At 37.7% G+C, this 21,381-nt stretch overlaps 1 protein-coding gene across 1 annotated transcript in view; it reads right to left on the bottom strand.

Annotated features, from left to right (window-relative positions):
* Window positions 1–21,381, bottom strand: part of lrrk1 (leucine-rich repeat kinase 1) — a 151,199-nt gene that overhangs the window by 117,259 nt on the left and 12,559 nt on the right. The window contains exon 3 of the mRNA XM_073858779.1: window positions 8,993–9,159. Coding sequence (XP_073714880.1) covers window positions 8,993–9,159 — 167 coding nt within the window. The remainder of the gene's footprint in view (window positions 1–8,992; window positions 9,160–21,381) is intronic.

The following is a 21,381-nucleotide window of genomic DNA, read 5'->3' as shown; positions in this document are numbered from 1 at the left end:
TAAACATCTGAAAACAAATTATTTGTATTAATTAATTAAATAATGATTGTTTAAATTAAATAATGAAAAATAAATAAAATTGGTTTTGGGTCACTTTAAACCCAACTGGCTAGGTTGAGAAAATAGCCCAATTAATTGGGTTTAAATAACCCACAGTTGGGAAGGTGCTATATTATTAACCCATAGTTGGGTTACTTGTTGGGTTATTTTTTACCCAACATTATTAAGTGTGTATTGACAAAAACCTTTCCCCCAAAATCCTCAAAGCAGAGCAAAACTAATCAATAGATGCAAATTTTGTTTCTCGAAAAAAATCTTGCAGAGCTACAAAGTTAAAATCCAGTTGGACTGCACTAAATGTAATGAAGATAAATCTCTTTCTAATTACTGATCTGAGACCAGTGGCGGAGCCAGAGGGCTAGTTGGGGTGGCAACTCCGTATGATTTCGCGAATCGCTCTCGCGGTACTTTGACGTAATCCGGCTGTCGATTCTTGCGGCGCCGCATGAAGTCGAACCAGCCTATTGGTTAAGCTGACACGCAGCTCCTTCGTGCTACAAAACATAATGTGGCAAGCACACACAAGATCGATGGAAGAGCGTTTTGCTGGTATGTACAGCTTTTATCGGTATTAAATTAAACGAAGTACTCTTTTAACGGGAAGTAAGGGAGACGTTGCACTGTAGTGCTTAGCATTAATACTTCAATGAGCATTGTCAGGAACATGGGATGAATTAACCCAAACGCAAGCGTTGTCAGGGATGAACAGAAAACACTTTAATAAACTGACAAAAAACAAAGGCCCATGAGAGAGTAAACAACAGTAAACAGGATATTTAGACAATAGACAGACTTAACACAAACTAGACTTAACACTAGTGATGTTAGGTTATTGAACGAATCGTTCTTTTGAGCCGGTTCTCAGGAAGTAACCGGTCGAGCCGGTTCGCAAATCGAACTGAATCGAACTTTAGTTTTGGGCATAGGTTCCGGGTTGATGACGCAGGATGCACAGCCGAAATAGCACGCCGGACTCATAGAACCGAACGAAGTTTGTCGATGATTGCCGAGGCGAGGATTGCCGACGATTCTGACGATTTCAGCGCGTGAAGAGCGCGAAGGATACAAATTTGCATCCTTTCCTGTATATGGGATATTTCTCGAACGAAGGACTCAGTCCTTGGCTGAAATTTCAAGGATCCTCGACATTGGAACAGTCCTTCGACGGACGTCGATGACGTAGCATCCTCGAAATTCTAGCTTCCGAGGATCCTTCCTTGACATTGAGAAATGGCTACTGCGTGTGAATCACCGAGGATTTGAACGAGCCTGATGCGCGAAGTTTTTTGTTTTATTAGTTTCTTGATATGCTTGTTTTATTGGTTTTGATACGATTTATTTTGCATGCAAATCATATTGTAGTTGTTTAAGGAAGACCAATGAGTTTAACACACAAGTTTATTTAATATTTATACTTACACTCATCCGCAATTGTGCATCAGTGTCTTTTAGGAATCTTATTCAAGTTGTAGGCTTGTCAAAACTGGTCAGTTATATCTGGCATTTACTATTTATTTATTATTTATGATCCCCGATTTAAACTGTGACCACAAACTTGTGAATGCAAGGCAATAAATCACCTATGCCTTCACAAAAAGAACTTTTTATTTAAATGTTTTAATGTGTTGACACAAACGACTTTATTTGAATGTTTCATTGATACAATAAATGCGTATAGTAATGTAATTTCTTGATGACGTCAGGAACCGGTGAATCGGCTTTTGAACCGGTTCAATGAGCCGAACTGTCCGAAAAGAGCCGGTTCGTGAAAATGAATCGGACTTTGCATCACTACTTAACACTAGAGTAAAACACTATACTTGACTACATCAGACAATACAGGCAAAAACAAAACGAACGAGCACAGAACAAGAAACACAAGGGCTTTAAATAAGGGAGTAAATCAAATGGGGAACAGGTGATAGGGATCAAACAATCAAAGCCAATGAGAATGACAAGGGAGCGGGGTAAAAGAGACAAGACAAGGAAAACACGTGGCCTGATATCAACAGACCATGGCCACGTGTTCCCACACAGAACATGATACTGTCAGAACACTGTCAATTTAAACTAGACATTAAAACAAGAAAACCTTCTGACAGGATCCTGACAAGCATTACTAGTCTTGTGAAACTGACTAATACTGTCACGCCTGTGTGAAGATGCTTAAAACAATAAAAAACATGTTGTTAGCAAATGTTCAGCAACAATCCCAGACATTAGGTAGGCTTATTCATATTGGCAGGTGTAATGCAGCATAAAAACCACCGTGGAGTACAGGGTGCCTCGTGCTTTTTTCACGTCAGTTTGGGTGAGTTGGGTCTGAGAGGGTTGGATTATAATTTCACAAAGTCATCTGAAGCCATTCCATAGCTTAATGTGAGGGACAGAAGTCTATTTACATCAATACATTAAAGGCGCTCTAAGGGAAATGACGCGTTTTAGACCATAAAACATTTTTTGTTACATACAGCAAACATCTCCTCACTATCTGCTTGCTGCCTGTCTGCTGATCAAACTGTAAAAAAACGCGATCTCTGTAGACAGCTCAGGCTCGACAAACGGCAATATCAACATAGTGGCCAAACCTAGCGAAACAAAACATAACAAAGTGTTCCAGCCAATAAACGACAAGAAGGATTTGGGGGTGGGGGTTGGGCGCGTTCATGAAAGCACGGACGGGGGAGGGAGGGGGAGGCGTTAGCTACGCTCCGTTTGTTTGAAAACAGTTCAAACATCAACAGGAAGTGACGTTGCACATTATTTGCTTAGAGAGCCTTTAAAGTTTACGGAAACTCGTTCCCTCCTCACTTAACATAACATGTCTACACGTCTTTAAGCAATTTTCCTTGTGTTGTCAAATAGGCTAGACCTCAATATCCTCAGATTTTGTCGTAATGTATTCCTTTAGTATTTGTATTATTAGTAACGGTGTACTTATGGTAAATAATAACAAGCAAATTTTTAAAATTTTGGTTTCTTCATTAGGTGTGTAACCAAGTTTTCCTTTGTATAGGGACAACAGAATAAAGAGAAAAAGCTATTTACCAACTTCTTTCTAAAGAGACAAAAGTCAGGTGCAGATCAGGGCCAAACAGATCCCAGTCCAGTTGTTCTATTTTTTATGTATACTTAATACATATATAATTGTGTACATTTTGGAAAAAAACAACTTTAATTTAATCTATATACATTTTGTGGAAAATAATTTATTTTTAGTGTAAACTTTGTATATTGATGACCCCCCAAAATAATACCTTGCCACCCCTGATTTAAAAGTCTAGCTCCGCCACTGTCTGAGACCAGTGTGCTCAATAATAAACTGATGCCGACTGCAATCGAAAAAAGAACAAATGTTATCTGCAGTCGAGCGATGAGAGTAAAGCCAGAAACTGAGGCTCAGGTGTGGGTTTGTTAACTGATGGTCGGTTAGGAGCCATTAGAGTCACGGCATCAATCACTCATGACCTCATTAGAGACCTGTAACTGTATTTACAGTGCAGTATTACTGCACTCTCTGACCACAAGCTACGGTCTGTAATCACCTTACTGTGAACAAAGCTTTTCAACAGACACATGACAATTGAGACTAAAACGGTTTTCGGAGTGTAGTTAAAGAAACAGTTCGCGAGAAAATGACAATTAAACTCAATTTAAATTACGTTAGATAATTACTGGTCTTAAGATCTTAGAAGTCTTGTGACTCCTCATCAAAACACACAATGACCAATATGAAGCCAATGTGACACCATTTTTTATCTGTATGCATTTACATTTAGAGGCCGTTTACGCCTAGTATTAAGATGCGTTTTGGTTGATTAGATCACAAGTGGATGATGCTAAATGTGTAAATGGGGTGAAAAAGGTTTTGAGCTTTAATTTCGACAACATTCAGAGGTAGTCGCATTCGCATTCGACCGGATTGCTTTTGTGGTGTGGACTAGAGGTCTTCACGGGTCCACTTAGATCCGAAAACCCGAGGTCCGACCCGAGACCCGATCGGGTTCGGGTCTAAAAGTTTCACATGTGCCTCGGACACAGGTCGGGTACAATAATAGCGGCATCGGGTCTCGGGTAATTTAAAAATGAATGTTTTTTCTGAACGGACCCGAGAAGACCCGAACTCTCTCGCCTGTGTGCGTCAATGTCCTTTTCACCCCTCTCATCTGTTTGCCAAGAGCGCTTGCGACATTGCGTGGTTGTCGGAAGGTTATTTCGTTGAGACAAACATGTCAGTCAATTATAAATGTACATTTTAGCGGTTACGTTGGTGTCGTCGTCAGATAACAAAGTAAAACGAATGGAGCAGCTCGCCAAATTGGTTGCAAGGCCACCGGAGTTTCTTTCTGTCTGACTGCTGCGCGTGGGTCTGCAGAATGCACACACGTCAGTGCCGTTTACATTCGGTTCCAGTCGGGTTAAAAAAAAAATTTCACTAGTTCGGGTCGGACTCGGGTCTAATTTTCTCTGGTTTGTCTCGGGTCGGGTCTTTCTTTAAAAAATTTTTATTTATGCACGTCGGGTTCGGGTATGAAGTGATTCGGGTCATTTCGGGTCGGGTACATTTCTTTGGACCCGAGAAGACCTCTAGTGTGGACGCGCATGTGGTGGAATGCGTGTGCGTATGATGGTGTACTGGTAGCACAGATTGATACTTTTTCGCAACCTTGAGTGACCAAGAGAGAATATCTTTCCTCATTGTTCCAACCCCAAGCCAGCAGGTCATCACTGATATCAGTTGCCTCCTATTGCATATAGCGCACTAACATTCTGCTGGCCATTTGCGTTCACACAAACATGAAGACACCTCTGGGAGACACACTTAACCACCGTGGGTCACACTTCACCATCCGTCACAGCCCTATTCCAAGCTTTATAAAGGTAGTAAACTGGGACCATGGAACAACTTTGGGGGAAAATAAAGGTTTTCTGAGGGTACTCGATTCGATTTTGTAAGAAAAACATCCATATTTTAAATAGGGGTGTGCCATATCATACCGTTCACGATAACACCGGTATAATTTTTTACATGATAATAAAATGTCAGATCATGATATCAATGATATAGCGCCGTGATGACGTATGGTGCATTTATGTTCCCTAACTCACACAGCAACAACAGCTGAGAGCAAGAGCAGAATGTCAGCAACGCGAGTACAACCAAGCTGTAAAGATACGTGAAGAGGAGATACTAGCAGCAGCGGGTGATGTGCGCCCAAAAAGTAAACTAATGACTCAATCGAGCATCGAGCATCGCTGTCCACATTACTTTAGTTACTGTTAAACTGAAGTGTTAAGGAGTTGCGATATATAGGGAAATCACTTGATTTTTATCTCAACTACATCAGCATTTATCTCATGAACCCATCATGTGCTATGATTAATGTTAATGTTATTTATTTAATATTTATGCGAACAAAAGTGCACTTACATGTAAAATTATTTTAATATCAAAATTTTAAATTGTTAGCTAATGACTTATAGGAATATTCCATTTTCTTAAAAGAAAAATCCAGATAATTTACTCACCACCATGTCATCCAAAATGTTGATGTCTTTCTTTGTTCAGTCAAGAAGAAATTATGTTTTTTGAGGAAAACTTTCCAGGATTTTTCTCATTTTAATGGACTTTAATAGAGCCCAACATTTAATACTTAACTCAACACTTAACAGTTTTTTTCAACAGAGTTTCAAAGGACTATAAACAATCCCAAACGAGGCATAAGGGTCTTATCTAGCAAAACGAATGTCATTTTTGACAAGAAAAATAAAAAATATGCTCTTTCAAACCACAACTTTTCTTCTAGGTCCGGTTCAGCGCGACCTAACGTAAATGCGTAGTGACGTAGGAGGTCACGTGTTACATATATAAAACGCACATTTGTGGACCATTGTAAACAATTAACTGACACAAAGACATTAATTAGTATCATTTGACATACAACAACGTCGGAAGGGTCCTCTTTCTCAACAGTTGTAAACACTGGGGCGGAGTTTCGCGTTTGTCCTCTGTGACCTCTTGACGTCATGACGTATTGCGTGGGGTCAGCTGGCGCATCACGACCGGATCTAGACGAGAATTTGTGGTTTAAAAGTGGATATTTTTTATTTTTCTTGTCAAAAATGACAATCGTTTCGCTAGATAAGACCCTTATACCTCGTTTGGGATCGTTTATAGTCCTTTGAAACTCCGTTGAAAAAAACTGTTACGTGTTGATTTAAGTGTTAATTGTTGGTGTCTATTAAAGTCCATTAAAATGAGAAAAATCCTGCAATGTTTTCCTCAAAAAACATAATTTCTTCTCGACTGAACAAAGAAAGACATCAACATTTTGGATGACATGGTGGTGAGTAAATTATCTGGATTTTTCTTTTAAGAAAATGGAATATTCCTTTAAGTTACTGGGATCTGTGAAAATTACTGAAAATTTGTGGTAGTGTCATAATGATGTAAAATTTTCATACCATTTCATCTCTAGTTTGTACTTTGTTTAAATTTGACTCATGCTGTTTGTCACTACTTTTGCACTTTAATTCTATTTCTGACAATGAATTTACAATTTGAATTAGGTAGTCTGTCATCAATGACAGCTCATTGGATGGAAATTGCCCTTCCTTTTCCATAATTTTTTTATACCGTCATAAATATCATTACCGCAAACATTCTTAAAATATCATGATATAATTTTGAGGCTGTATTGCCCACCCCTTATTTGAAACTTTATAATAACTAGCTTTCGCTACCATCCAATGCGCATTCACCAGAGAGTTTCAGCACAGTAACGTACGACAAGTAGTGACGAATGTGGAAACACTGAGAAGAGACAAAACACTAGTCTAGAATAAAAGGTCTAAACCATGGATTTGAATGAAAATGGCGAGTATATTGAATTATCCCTATTTGTAGCTAAAACAACTCACGTTTCGCTCGAGAATCTTTTTTCATCTCCTGATTTTACGTATCGTATGCTAGCGTGTCGTCTTATAACCCGCAGGTTAGGTATGTCACTTTATTTGCAGGGCGGGTTGGGTTATTAAAAACTAAATAAAAAAACGTTTGTTGTGAGGAATTCAATATAAATAATATTAAATACACTGAAAAAAATGACTCATTGAATTAAATCAGTTTTTTGAAGGTAAGTGGTTGCAATCAATTTATTTAAGCTACATTTAAACAAAACGATTTAAACAAAAAAGATTAGTAAAATAAAATAAAATATAAAACTTTTGTTTAAATGTAGCTTAAATAAATTGATTGCAACCACTTACCTTAAAAACATTTATTAAATTAAATGAATCATTTTTTTCACTGTATATGAGAATATATATTTTCATTTTTTATTAGGCTCTTTGATAAGGTTACAATATGTAGGCCTACGTAGCAATGTAACTTACGTGATGTCCTTATACCTTTGGCCTCACGTCACAAAAGCATCTCCCGCCGCCAGCCACAACAACAACAAAAAACGAAGAAATAAGTGAAGATTGAAGATTACGTGCGAGTACATTAAGGTCGAAATTTACATCATTAAAAGTGGTGCTGGGTGGGCTGGGACGGGACAAATAATTTCATAAAAGCGGGACACATGCAACGCTATCGTATGCTACACTACTCTTTGGTAAATGTGTATTGGATGTCGGCGGAACACAGTTATTACAGTTTATAAAGTTTCAAATATCTGTATTTTTATTTCAAAATCACATCAATCACCCTCAGAAGGCCCCCTGGAGCCTTGTGGATTACGTCTGTGAAGGGTGGATGCACTTTTTTGGGCTTCAAAATTAGAAGTTGTTCCCTGGTCCCTGTTTAATACAATTACAAAGCCTGGAAGAGCAGGGACATTTTTTGATTGAGTAAATCATGGGGTAATTTTCATTGTCTGCTGGAGTTTCCCTTTAACTGCTTTCTCTCTATCGTTTCAATTCTGAAGACATACAAAATATTACCCCACCGTAGTCGCATGGATTACTTTATTGTTGAAGGATAGACTTTAAAAAAGCAAGTATTCCATTACTAAGCTGAAAAGAGCAAGGATATCATTTAATATAACTCAAAATGTATTCTGCTGAAAAGGGAAGCCATATACATCTAGGATGGCAATAAGGTGAGAAAATTATGTGGTGAATTTGGTGAACTATTCATACTGGCTTTGGTTACTTCATGTTCTGTTTCTTTGTGCAAGATCTGGTAACACGAGTTGACCAATCAGAACAGCATGTGGGCAGCTGTTTGGATGCATTTTTGTTCTCTTAACACATTACACAACAGAAAAAAGCATATATGTCATAAAATACCTTTGTTTCTCATTCTTGTTTTATGCACAGGACACTGCAAAAGCTTTTGCCCTGACCTCACTTTGGGATTACATAAAGTAACAGACAAACAGTCTAAGATGCTTGAAACAACTCTATTTAAACCACCTTAAAAACAAACGTGTATAAGCGTGCACATAAGAATTTGTGCCTATTTATAGGCACAGTGACACCCAATACTGATTTAGCCGTTTGTATGTTTACTCCCCTTTGTACTGTAAACCGTTTACAGGAATGTTTTTGAAAACATACTTACTTCACAGCATGTTTCCACAATGGCCAAAAACCTTTGCACATCCAGTGTGGTTTACAATTATGTTTGCACTATATGTGAAAGGACCAATTGACCAATAAAATATAGTGTAGATAGATTTATAGCAAATGGAGTTGGGTTATAATATAGTTTAACATGGTAAGCAAACAGCTTTGACAAGATGTAATCAGTTTCATGACTGACATTGTTTGGACATATCCCCTAACAAATGCCATTGGTTATTGTAAGCCAATGTTGCTGTGTCAAGCTGTTTGCAATGCTTAGCGCCAGGGGAACTTCACAATGCTCTTTGCTTTGTATAGACAACAAAACTTCCCCATAAAACGCATCAAACCACAAACTCACCCCGTCTGGTCGACCACTGTTGTTATTCTCGCAGGAAAGACGAATCAGCTCCAGTGCCTTCTGGTCCTCGCCGCCTGTATAGGCCTCCTGGATGTTCTTCAGAGTGGGCGACTGACTGAGGGGAACGCCGCCAACCGCCGACTGCTTGGCTCCCATCTCCAGAATACCTGTGATCGGGGCATAGCCATCCCACGCGCACAAACAAACACACAAACAGACTCAGCATAAGGAAAGAAATCTTACTGTGTGCTCGCACCTGCTAAAGCAAAGACATTGCAATAAGAAAACAGCCCGGGATAGAGGAGGAGAGGGAGCAGCCGGGAATCAGGTCAGCCTCATAAAGAATTCACATGCCTTTCCCTCTGGACCAGTGTATTTGCGGAGCAGTGCTTTCCTATGTTTGCCTTTGATGTAAAGAGCACAACACCTTCACAAAGGCTAAAGCGAGAGCAGGAAGATACACGCTTACCTGATAGATAACTGTGGCACTGAATAACGCATACTAAAACACCAGCATACATACTAAACACACTCAAAGTGAGCAGTAAATTGACCTATTTGCAATCTGTTAGTATTAATGTGTATCATCAGCTTTGATCATTATCAAAATGCAATAAGCTGCTGCAACTAAATAATGTGGCACTCCTTCATAGACACATCTAATCTTTATCAACCATAAAATATATAAAGGGGGCTAAATAAAGTTCGTTCACGTTTTTGGTGCACCTGCAGAAAATAAGGTTGCACAATGTAGTCGATAATTTTATCCCTTGAAACTCATCTTTGAGCATCAAAACAGCACATGTAAAAGTTTTTTTCTGCGAAAAACTTCCTGTAATTTCTTCATTCCTTAAAGAGACATTCCACTTTTTTTGAAAATATGCTCATTTTCCAGCTCCCCTTGAGTTAAACATTTGATTCTTACCATTTTGGAATCCATTCAGCTGATCTTCGGGTCTGGCGCTAGCACTTTTATCATAGATAGCACAGGTACGTCTGCAAGATGTCTGGTAAAGATCTGGAGATCTGGAATACATCTGGTGTGTAAAAACGTCTTATAAAGGTCTTAGAAAGAGCTGCTTTACATACATTCTAAATCAAAAACGTCTTGCAGATGTCTTCAATATGTCTATATGACATCTTTTAGGAAACGTCTCAGAGACGTATTGCAGATGAGCAAACAATCTAAATAATACGTCTTGCAGATGTAAACGCAGACATCAAATAGACGTCTTCGAGATATTTGTGTGCTATCAGGGTAGCTTAGCACAATCCATCGAATCTGATTAGACCATTAGCATTGCGCTAAAAATAACCAAAGAGTTTCGATATTTTTCCTATTTAAAACTTGACTCTTCTTTAGTTACATCGTGTACTAAGACCAACAGAAAATAAAAAGTTATGGCTAGGAACTATACTCTCATTCTGGCGTAATAATCAAGGACTTTGCTGCTGTAACATGTCTGCAGCATGCGTAGTGATATTACACACTGCCCGAAAATTGTCCCCTTGGTTACTTTCAATAGTAGGGGACTATTTTCGGTCTTAGTACACGATGTAACTACAGAAGAGTCAAGTTTTAATAGGAAAAATATCAAAACTCTTTGGTTATTTGTTAGCATGATGCTAATGGTGTAATTTTGCTAGCTAAGCTATGCTAAGCTATGCTAAAAGTGCTAGTGCCAGACCCAGAGATCAGCTGAATGGATTCCAAAACGGTGAGTCAAATGTTTAACTCTAGGGGAGCTGAAAAATGAGCATATTTTTAAAAAAGTGGAATGTCCCTTTAAAGCTCACATAACACACCCCGTTTCTGTTTATCTCATGTTAATCTTGAGCACCTATCGAGTAGCATTACATCCTTAATAATATCTAAAGAAGGGTTCTCAACCATTTTGAGTACAAGGGCTACCACAATAGAAAACCAATCTGGAGGGCTACTTTTTTGATATAGTCTACTTAAAATTTTTATTGTTTTAGTTAATTTCATTTGATTTTAATTGTCGATATGTTGTAATAAAAAAATATTAAAATTGAGGCTATTAATAGAATGTGCTTTGGCGGGCAACTCACAGACTCTGGCACCATGTTGGAGACCACTGATCTAAAGCAGTGGTTTTCAAACTTTTTTAGCGTGTGGCCCCCCTTGTGTACCATGCATTTCTTCGCGGCCCCCCCCAAAGAAAATTTATTACAAATTTGTTCTAAAATGTAACATTTGAATTAAGTAGTGCTGTTGGTTGGCTTAATTACACAGAATTCATGATAAATTAATGTATTTTATAAAATCTCATAAAACTGGGGCCCCCCTGGCACCATCTCGTGGCCCCCAGTTTGAGAACCACTGATCTAAAGAGTCTTTAGTTTTATCAGATTTATAAAAGACAGATTAGCTGTGCCAATTCATTCCATATAAACACAAGCTCCTAAAGGTATACCACGAGCAAGCAACACAAACATTATCCCCCTATCTCTGGATAACTTATGATTCACTACATGTTCATGTCGTTTATATGCACTTACAAACCGATTCCCAACAAAACACAGACATTTGATGCAGTTTTACGTACCGCCTGCGCCTCACGACCCGGTTGAGACTGCCCCACACATGTACAACTCCACTGTTACCCTGGATAAACAAACTATTTTCATTGCTTCCATAAGGCTGGGTTCTTTGGGAAGCTGAACAAGCTTAAATTTTCCTCACAAACAACACACATCTTTGGTGACATTGATATCATGTCAGCTCTTAGATGGTGTGTGAGTGCGCTATTCTGGTTAAAGTGCCCATATTTAATTGCTACTTTAAATTCTCAGGCATCTTTGTTTTTATTGTGATTTTATCGTGTATCTCTTATTTTTACATTTTCTTTTTTTCTCTTTTATATATTTTTTTCTCATTTCTATGTAAAGCACTTTGAATGACCTCTGTGTATGAAATGTGCTATACAAATAAACTTGCCTTGCCTTGCCATATAAGGACTTTCACTGTACTTTCTGCACTTTACATACAAAAACTTGTACGAACCCTGTCGAAGTGTATTCGGTACAGAAATACTCCGTCACACGTCCAACTGCTTTTTGGACACTTTGCCTATGTATAGCATGAGGAATCCAACTCTTAAACATTGTTAATAAGTCAGAATAGCTTTAACGCCCCTTAAAATAGCTTGAATGTAACTCTACACCTTGCCTCATTAAACATGTGGATCTATGAATATGCAAATTAATCCCTGACTCCAATCAAATGCACCAGGCCAGAGCACAGTGCACATGTGAGCAGCACAGAATTAAGGGTGCGTCTCATTTCTCTGTCTTACCCCCTCCCCTTACCCCTTCACCTCGGTTTTGCGCGTTCATGTGAGGCGAAGTGGGGTCTCAATTCTCAGTTTGATCAAGGGCTAGGGCCAAGGCGTAGGGATACATAGCCCTTGAAACGAAGTGTGATAAGGACCACACTTGAAAGAGAGGGCTAAACGTTAACGTAGGAATTTTATTAATGAACGTCGAACTGTCAAGGAGTCGCACACATGAAAGTAGCGTTATTTTAACGTTGTTTAATTGAGATTATATTATGACACACGTTTTATGATACTTTTAATAAAATGTTTCAAGCGGTTTTAATTGTAATGTTTTTGTTTTGAATCGCTAGTTAAGGCGCTAGCTAGCAGCTAAGTTTTGCGCTATTTGTTGAGCTCCGCTCAGGCAATCGATACCACAACCTGAGACAACGGCATCTTCTTTGTTTGTCAAGGCTTGTCTGTTTACGTAGCAGCCAGTTAGCGGCAAAGGAAGGTGACGCAAACAGTAATCGAGTGGTGTCTCATTTTTTAGACGAACAATCTGTCTTACCCCTTCCCCTTCACTCGGACGAAGACAAAGGGAAAGGGGTAAGACAGAGAAATGAGAGTGGCCCTAAGACTGAGTCTATGCGGCATACATTTCTATGGCTCGGACTGCTTGATCAACTGTGTTGACGTGACTCACTGAATGTTTGTGACGTAGGAAACCGAGGAGATTTCAAACCGTGGTTTTACTGTAAGTCTGTCTTTAAAAAAATAAATAAATATATATATATATATTATATATATATATATATATATATATATATATATTATATATATATATATATATATATATATATATATATATATAAAATCCTCAGCAATGGTGTTGAATGATGAGATTTCAAACCGTGGTTTTACTGTAAGTCTGTCTTTAAAAAAATAAATATATATATATATATATATATATATATATATATATTAGGGCTGTCAATAGATTAAAAAAATTAATCTAGATTAATCGCATGATTTCATGAGTTAACTGCGATTAATCGCAAATTAATCGCACATTTTTATCCATTCTAAATTTACCCTAATTTAACACTTTTCAGGTTTTTAATATTCTAATCATATATACATATATAGATGCTTTATGCAAATGTATGTTAACAACAGCCTGTTTACATTTTAACAGAATCACCAGCCATTGTTTTGTATATGAATTTTCCTTTCAGAAGATTTTTCTTTCTCCATTTTTGTTTGCTGCTGCATCATTTGTGACCTGTGCTGGCAAGTTGAGTCGGAATTAGCAAATTTTTAAAAAATAGTTGTTCATATTTTGACATTCTCTATTAAAACATAGAACAATGCATGATTTGTTAACAAAATATGACAGAACTACACGTGTTTGAAGTTGAAAGAGTCAAATTACCACAAACATTTCCACATCCATACATTATATTACCACATCAATACATTAAAATCACTGGTAAAACTAATAGATTTAGCACACACAAAGCAAAAACATCATCAATGTATGTTCAACTTTTTTTCCTTTTGTTTGATTGACATTGAGACAGACTGCTTAAAATCTAAGTGATCTAATATAATGTTACACATCAGATAGTTTTACCCAACAGTTAACCAAACATTTACTTAAAACATAACAGATTATAGAGCCTACCTGCGTGAATTCTTATCAAAACAGATATTTGTAAAACTGTAATTTTGTGTAGATGTCTATATATCCGGGTCGCGCACTCGCGCGTCTATGTGCACGCGCTTCAGATATCAGTCAGTCAGCGTGAGGGGATCGCTTTTGAATCTTGTCGCTCTTAATAACTCTTTAACATTAATCAGGTACCGAACTTTATCTCTCTTAATGACTCTTTTAACATCAAGCAAGTCCTGCAGTCTATTTTCTAAGTCATGCATAAAAGCGAAACCAAAATGAATTGAGACGCATCTTTGTATTAGATTAAGCATTAGGAGGACGGTAACGTTACACCTCTCAGACGTATAAATAAAGATCATATCAGATGTCCAACGAGCATTTAGAGCATTGGATTTGGTAGACAATTTGCTTAATGTTCTTATTTCTATGAAAACCTTTTACTCATTTAGAGAGAGTCACATTTCTCTGCGTCTCTGTTCATTCAACTATGGGCTGGACCAAGGGTCAAACAGAAATTGCGCGTTGCGTTAATCTCCGTTAATAAAATTAGTGGCGTTAAAATGAATTTGCGTTAACGCGTTATTAACGCGTTAATTTTGACAGCCCTAATATATATATATATATATATATATATATATATATATATATATAAATAAAATCCTCAGCAATGGTGTTGAATGATGAATTTGGACATGCTTTGTCTTAAAGCATATAAAAACACCAAATACAAATAAACAACAATAAAAAATAGATTTTTATCACAAGGGGACTTTAAGATACTTTTATAATGATTTTCTGTCCTTTTTAAAAGCTTTACAACCAAGGTCACTATAAACATTGGTCATTGTTGAACTATCAAGAAGAAGAGCAGCTTGGCCATTCTTTTAATTCACTTCTCCCTTTTCATTTGTGCATGAACGATCACTATTATAGTCTTACTTCAACATTTATCTACAGTTATAAGCATAACACTTTATTATTTGTTAATGCTTTGCATAAATAAGAAGCCAGACAAAGCTTGTTGCATTATGAAAGCATCAAACCAAGAGGGCGGTGAAGGTCAAATCAATCACTCTCTCCAATTATTCAGATTACTCAAGCCGGCCCTTTAACTTTTATCTGGCAAATGTGGCCATTGGCAGATGCAGCTCCATTAAGAACAGGTCATAGCTACAGATGTAAAGGAGCCAGCTGCTTGGTAAGTGCCAGCACTGCTGTATTCTTTAACAGAAGAGGACGTATGAATAATTGAGAAGGCTTTTCTGATGAGCTGAAAGCCTGAGGGACGGTAACCATTACATCAGTCCAGCCTGCATCAATACCGTCTCTCTCCCTGTTGTCTTAGCTTATGTCCTGCCCGGACCTATAATGAACCGGAGGGGCAAACTAAAGCTAAGACTATTAGCTCTTTTCCAAAACGTATGCATCATATCATACAGTATGTCGACAAAGTCAGTGCAGCCGAGACGATAGATCAAGCAAATCAAAGGTTGACTATAAATACACTTGTATTTTATTGTATATTTGATCCATGCATTTCAATTTTTTTCAATTTTGGTACATCGTGTTTAAGAGTATTTAGGTGAATCTGATAAAATATTTTTTTAAAAATTAAATCGACTATGGCATTTTTGTGCAGATTACGATGCTCTTTATAAAGAGAGCTGTCTATGTAGGCATTAGGCAGCAAGACATGAGTTCTGACAGAGCATTTCTTTGTAAAAAAAAAAAAAATAAATCCCTACTTTGTATCTCCAGAGTGTAGATTTTAGTTTAAAGGGTTAGTTCACCCTAAAATAAATATTTTATCATAAATCTTTTTCCCCTGACGTTCTAAACCACAAAGTCCTTCTATTGTTTTCAGAACACATTTTTAGATATTTTTGATGAAAACTGAGATGCTTGTGACTGTCCCATAGACTGCAGTTTTATTTCCACAATCAATCCCACAAGCCTCTCAGTTTTCATCAAAAATATCTAAAAATGTGTTTTGAAGACAATCGAAGGACTTGGTGGTTTAGAACAATTTTAATTTTGGAGTGAACTAACCCTTTAAGCAAAAATATCTTTCTTTATTACCGCTGAAAATCCAGATGTTCATTAATAAATAATAACTATATACTACTATTAACATTAATGTATGTAAGATCATAGAGGAGCACTGTAAACACTGTGTAATATAACTGGGGTTGAGTAATACAGTGAATATGTTTGATATACTTGCAGTGATTTTGCTGGCTGCTTGCCTAGTTTTGACAACCATCTACATGGATTTGCCAAATTTTACAACCATCTACATGGATTTGCCAAATTTTACCAAGAAGATAAGAGTGATTGAGAGGGAATGTAAGGACAGAGTAAATGAGAGAGATAGGATCGATTTTGTAAACAATATGAGAAGACACAGCTATTCAGTGGAGTTTAACAAGAATAGGAGTGATAAGAGTGAGAAGAATGTTTAGTGCAAGTTAACATTCTTGCGGCACAGGTTTGAATATATTGCAAGTGGGAGATAGTGAGCTGGTAGTGAGGCGAGATGTTATAGTCCAGAAAAAACATAACAGTAATATGAGGCGAGATGTGATAAATGCATGTCGACGTACTACTATTTCAGCATGTTTTGGGCTGACATAAGGACAGAATTTGGCAATATGAAAAAGTTGAAATAATCCAGCTTTAGAAAGTTTACTTATATAAGCAGAGTAGAGAATGGGAGTTCAATGGTACTTCAAGCATTCTGATTTATTAACACAGTTTAAGAGTTGGTTTCCTCATGCTGATCATAGACAAAGTGTCAAAAAAGCAGTTGGACGTGTACTTCGGTTCGTACAAGTTTCTGAAAGTTTTTTCGAATACGGGTCCAGCTGACAATTCAGGGATAAGCCATACCCATCACTTCTTTTTATGGGCACTTCCCTCAGAAAAGCACGCCCCCACATGTCAATCAGCGGGAGAGCGAGAACCGATGATGCTAAGTCACAGGCATCACTTCACGCGACAGCTTTGTTTTATATCAAGACTCAACAATGGCATAAAAGAAGAAGTGTGTTTTTGGATGTAAGGAGAAGAAAGCCAGCATTATGGAAACAATGGATATAGTTTGTTTATCCGGGGTAGCAAAAGAGTTGTGCGTGTATGTTTGTTTAACGCTGGATTTCATTCAAAAGTCCCAACCGAGTCATGAGTTGCATGCGGTAAGTAAGACTTCTGTGTTATGTTGGAAATAGGCCCGTAAGTGCATATTATATAAACGACACGAACATGTAGTGAATCATAAGTTATCCAGTCAGTGTTGTATAATGTGTTGACTCATGACTCGCTCCTCCCGCAGTTCGTAACTCCTCCTTCCAAATTTTTTCATACGTTATCGGAAAGAATCAGTCAAGCTTATGATTCACTAAATGTTCGTGTCATTTTATATAATATGCACATACTCGCCTATTTCCAACATAACACAAAGTCTTACTTACCGCATGCAACTCATAACCCGATTGGGACTTTTCAATGAAATCCAGCGTTAAACAAACATACACGCAAAAGTCCGCTGCTACCCCAGATAAAGAAACTATATCCATTGTTTTCATAATGCTGGCTTTCTTCTCCTTACATCCAAAAACACACTTCTTCTTTGGTGCCATTATTGAGTTTGATTTAAAACAAAGCTGTCGCATGAAGTGATGCCTGTAACTCTCGCTCTCCCGCCGATTGACGTGTGGGCGTGGTTTTCCAGGGGAAGTGCCCATAAAAAGAAGTGATACGTATAGCTTACCCCGAAACGTCAGCAGTTCCTGTAATCGAAAAAAAAAATTACGAAACTTGTACAAATCCTTGGAAAGTGCATTCGGCACAGAAATACTCTGTAACTCGTCCACAACTGCTTTTTTGACACTTTGCTTACGTTTAGCATGAGGAAACATCTCTTTAACAGTGTTAATAAGTAAAAATGCATGAAATACCGTTGAACCTCCCTTTAACAGTTACAACTTTTGATTAAAAAAAAATGTGTTAGTAAATGCTGAAGTTAATATGAACTAAGATTAATAAATGCTAAAAAAATTATAACTGCATTTGGCAAATGCTTTTATTAAAAGCAACTTACAATGCAATGCAAGGTATACATTTAATCATGTGGGATCGACCCACAACCTTTTGCATTGCTAATGCAATGTGTACACTGAGCTACAGGAACACGAAAAGAAAGATGGAAAAATTCAACTGCTTCTTACAAGTCAGCCATACCTGAAACTACACCGTTAAGATGCGCCTCTCAGTCGCTTGTTTCCCAACACAATGTGATGCAATCATGAGCTGATTTCTATTGTTTATGTTGTCAGCTGTTACATCAATGCTCATTGTAGTTGATTTAAATATGGGCATTTTAAAGTTTAAAAGGATAACAGATGTAAAAAGATTAAATCCTGACAATTGTTTTATCTTCTGGGCTACATCACATGAATACATTATGATAAATATAGTCATCTAAAATACCTACATTATATATCACATATCTCTAGAGACACTGATTATAAATGTAACAAATATTTTATAGGTCTATCCCTCTTCTCTTTCAATTAGACATGCATTTAATTGTAATTCTTGTCTTATATGCAATGTGTTAAAATATATATATCACTCAAGGCAGCTGGCATTTAAACGCTAGCCATTGCTTTTTGTCATTGTTAAATTACAGCATTTACAACATTACAACTATTAAGCAGTTCAAGTTCAGAAATATGTGTATATGCAGATGCACTTTCTTTACACGCAGGCGCAGCTTTCACCACGTGCACACTAAAAACATAGAGACGTAGAAGGAGAGAAAAAGAGACACAAGCACACCGGTCGCTCAATAAAATAAACATACCTTATCATCCTGCAAGGATCTATCCAACAATCATGTCATTACTATCCGTCCAGAGTCCACAAGCTTGGTGTACCTCAGAAACCCCCTCAGCATCAGCCCTGACTTTGAGTAATGTTAGCATAAAACGATGCTTCACAGAATGAAGAGCAATCTCCCTTACTCTCCCTCTCCCCACCCTTCTTTTTGGTCACTAATGGCAAGGTTAGCTTACACTGCAAACTCCACCCCCCCACCCTCAAACACATTAAAGAGTGTAACTCAACCCTCACTGGCCTCCTGGTGTGGTTTGGGAAGGAGGAGACCATGACCCTCCCTTGAGAAGCTCCGATCTCATTTGCTTCGGCTGCAGCAAGCTAAGCCAGATTAGCACACTGGCCTTTTTCACATCAGACGCTCTGACGACACACAGTCAATCACAGACAGGTACTGTACGTGACCAGACTGAGACATGAGGGGCAGAGCAAACCCACGCTTGGCAGAGATACATGCTGAAGGATGCTCGCAAAGTCACTGTTGCTTATGGCAACGACGTGGCTGATGCTGAGCTGGCGGGAAAAGGAAACCCAACACCCAGAGTGCAGCATGAGGGGTTATTGACGGTTTATTGCGGGATGCTTGCTTCGTCTGTTTTCTGATGTAATGTAACTCGGTATAAACTTGAAAGGAGAGATAGCTGATAAATACCCAGTAAGCAATTTTGCATTTAAAATACGTCCGATTTTATTCGCGACTTACATAGGTAGTTGTTATTTGATATTTTGACACACAAGAACCAATAAGATTTAATGTTACTGACATGCTGACACATTTGAATTTAGAGCTGACAGGCAATTGCTTTGGTTTCAATTTCGCTAAATTATTCAAAATGTTAACTTTTTTCCCCAAACACACAGCTATGGCTTCACTTTACAAGACATTTATTAACCTACTGGAATCATATGGATTATGACAGATGCATGGTAATTTTCAGCAAAACATTCTACTGCGAATCAACAGAACACTCTTTTAGTCAAGCCCTTTCACACAGACATTACGGATAGGGTGAGCATACGTCCCAAAATATCTTGAGTAGTTATTGTCTGGTAAAACATGAGCGATAGGCCTCCAGACTGCCACCAAATTGTGACATTTTGCAACCAAAATTTGAGAGTGTGCCACTGAATTTTACATCCAGTCATAAATGTGCGACCTGTAAATGTGAAATTTTTTTGTGATGTGACACTGAATTTAAAACAGCACATTGTACTTTCTGCATCTATCATCAAAGTATTTATTAGTAGTACAGTGTATTACAGTGGTCTCAAACTCCCGGCCCGTGGGCCATTTGCGGCCTGCCCTCTGTGGTCCGCGTCACCTTTCAAAAATATAACATAATCTGGCCCGCAGAAAGATTTTTATTTACTTTGTTTTATATTCGTTCGATTTTTGATTTAAACGTTTAAGGGTTCGTTCACATGTCGCGTCTAACAACGCGTTAAAACGAGTCAAAGCATTACTTTCCAAAGTGCTCGGGAGCGGAAGTCGCACTCTGTGGCGCGGGTCGCGTCACCCGTTGCTACGCAGTCATGAGCCATGCGTTCCGTGATGCCGAGGATAACGGAACGCACGATCGGAATTTAATTCCTCTACTGAACCTCACGTCAATCATATCATTGTAACCATGCGATCAGTTAATCTGGTCTGGACTTTGTAGTGTTTGTCCAGAGAAGATTTGCTACTTCCGGGTGGATACTCAACTCAGAGAAGATCGAGCTGCGGTGGGGTTAGTTGTTCACCTCAAGTCACAGCTTCTAATGGAGACACCGCACAGGGACGGAGGCAGAGCGGTAGATGTAATGCAACACATTTTAAACTACAGATAAGAAAAGAGCCATCAAAGTGCCCAGGTTAAGAAAAGAGAAAAGATTAGGAGAAATGTACAGAAGATAAAAGTATGTATACTGCTATATATAATGAAGTATAATATATTATTACGTAGCTTACTATTCAGTTACACATAGAGCAGTATTATTATTAATTTTTTCTGTTCAACTAGCTTATGTAACATTGACTACCCATTCAAAAGTTTTAGGATCACTTTCACTTGTTCATATTTTTCCACATATAATAGAAAATTCATTAAAACTGAAATAACAAAGAACATAATGAAGTTAATACTTTGACTGAAAACAATCCAAAATAAATAAAAACAGAAACACTTACTGGTGGTATTTTTTTATAATAGTTTATAAATCTATACAGGAATTAAATGTGTTAGTTTAGTGCAAGGTTTTAATAGGTCTTAGTTATTTAAGATAATGTTAAGAAAAGATTTACTTTTATAAAATATTTTTTTTTAAAAAGATAAAACCACTGCATATATTTTCAAGTATTATTATACATTAAATAATGTGAATATTTGGTTAGCATGTTGATTTACGGTGTGTGCCCCTAAATTTTCTGGTTGCGCCCCTAAAATTTGCAGTTGGGGGCCACTGTGGACCTAGTGAAAAAAGTTAGTCTGGAGTAGAAGGTGACACGGGAGTGGATTTTCAAACCTCTCCCGTCCCACTCCCACAAAAAAAAT

This window comes from Misgurnus anguillicaudatus, chromosome 21 (genome assembly GCF_027580225.2).
Source record: "Misgurnus anguillicaudatus chromosome 21, ASM2758022v2, whole genome shotgun sequence".
In the NCBI taxonomy this organism is placed as follows: Eukaryota; Metazoa; Chordata; class Actinopteri; order Cypriniformes; family Cobitidae; genus Misgurnus; species Misgurnus anguillicaudatus.
The sequence above is the reverse complement of the archived record's forward strand: the minus strand, read 5'-3'. Positions and strand labels throughout refer to the sequence as shown.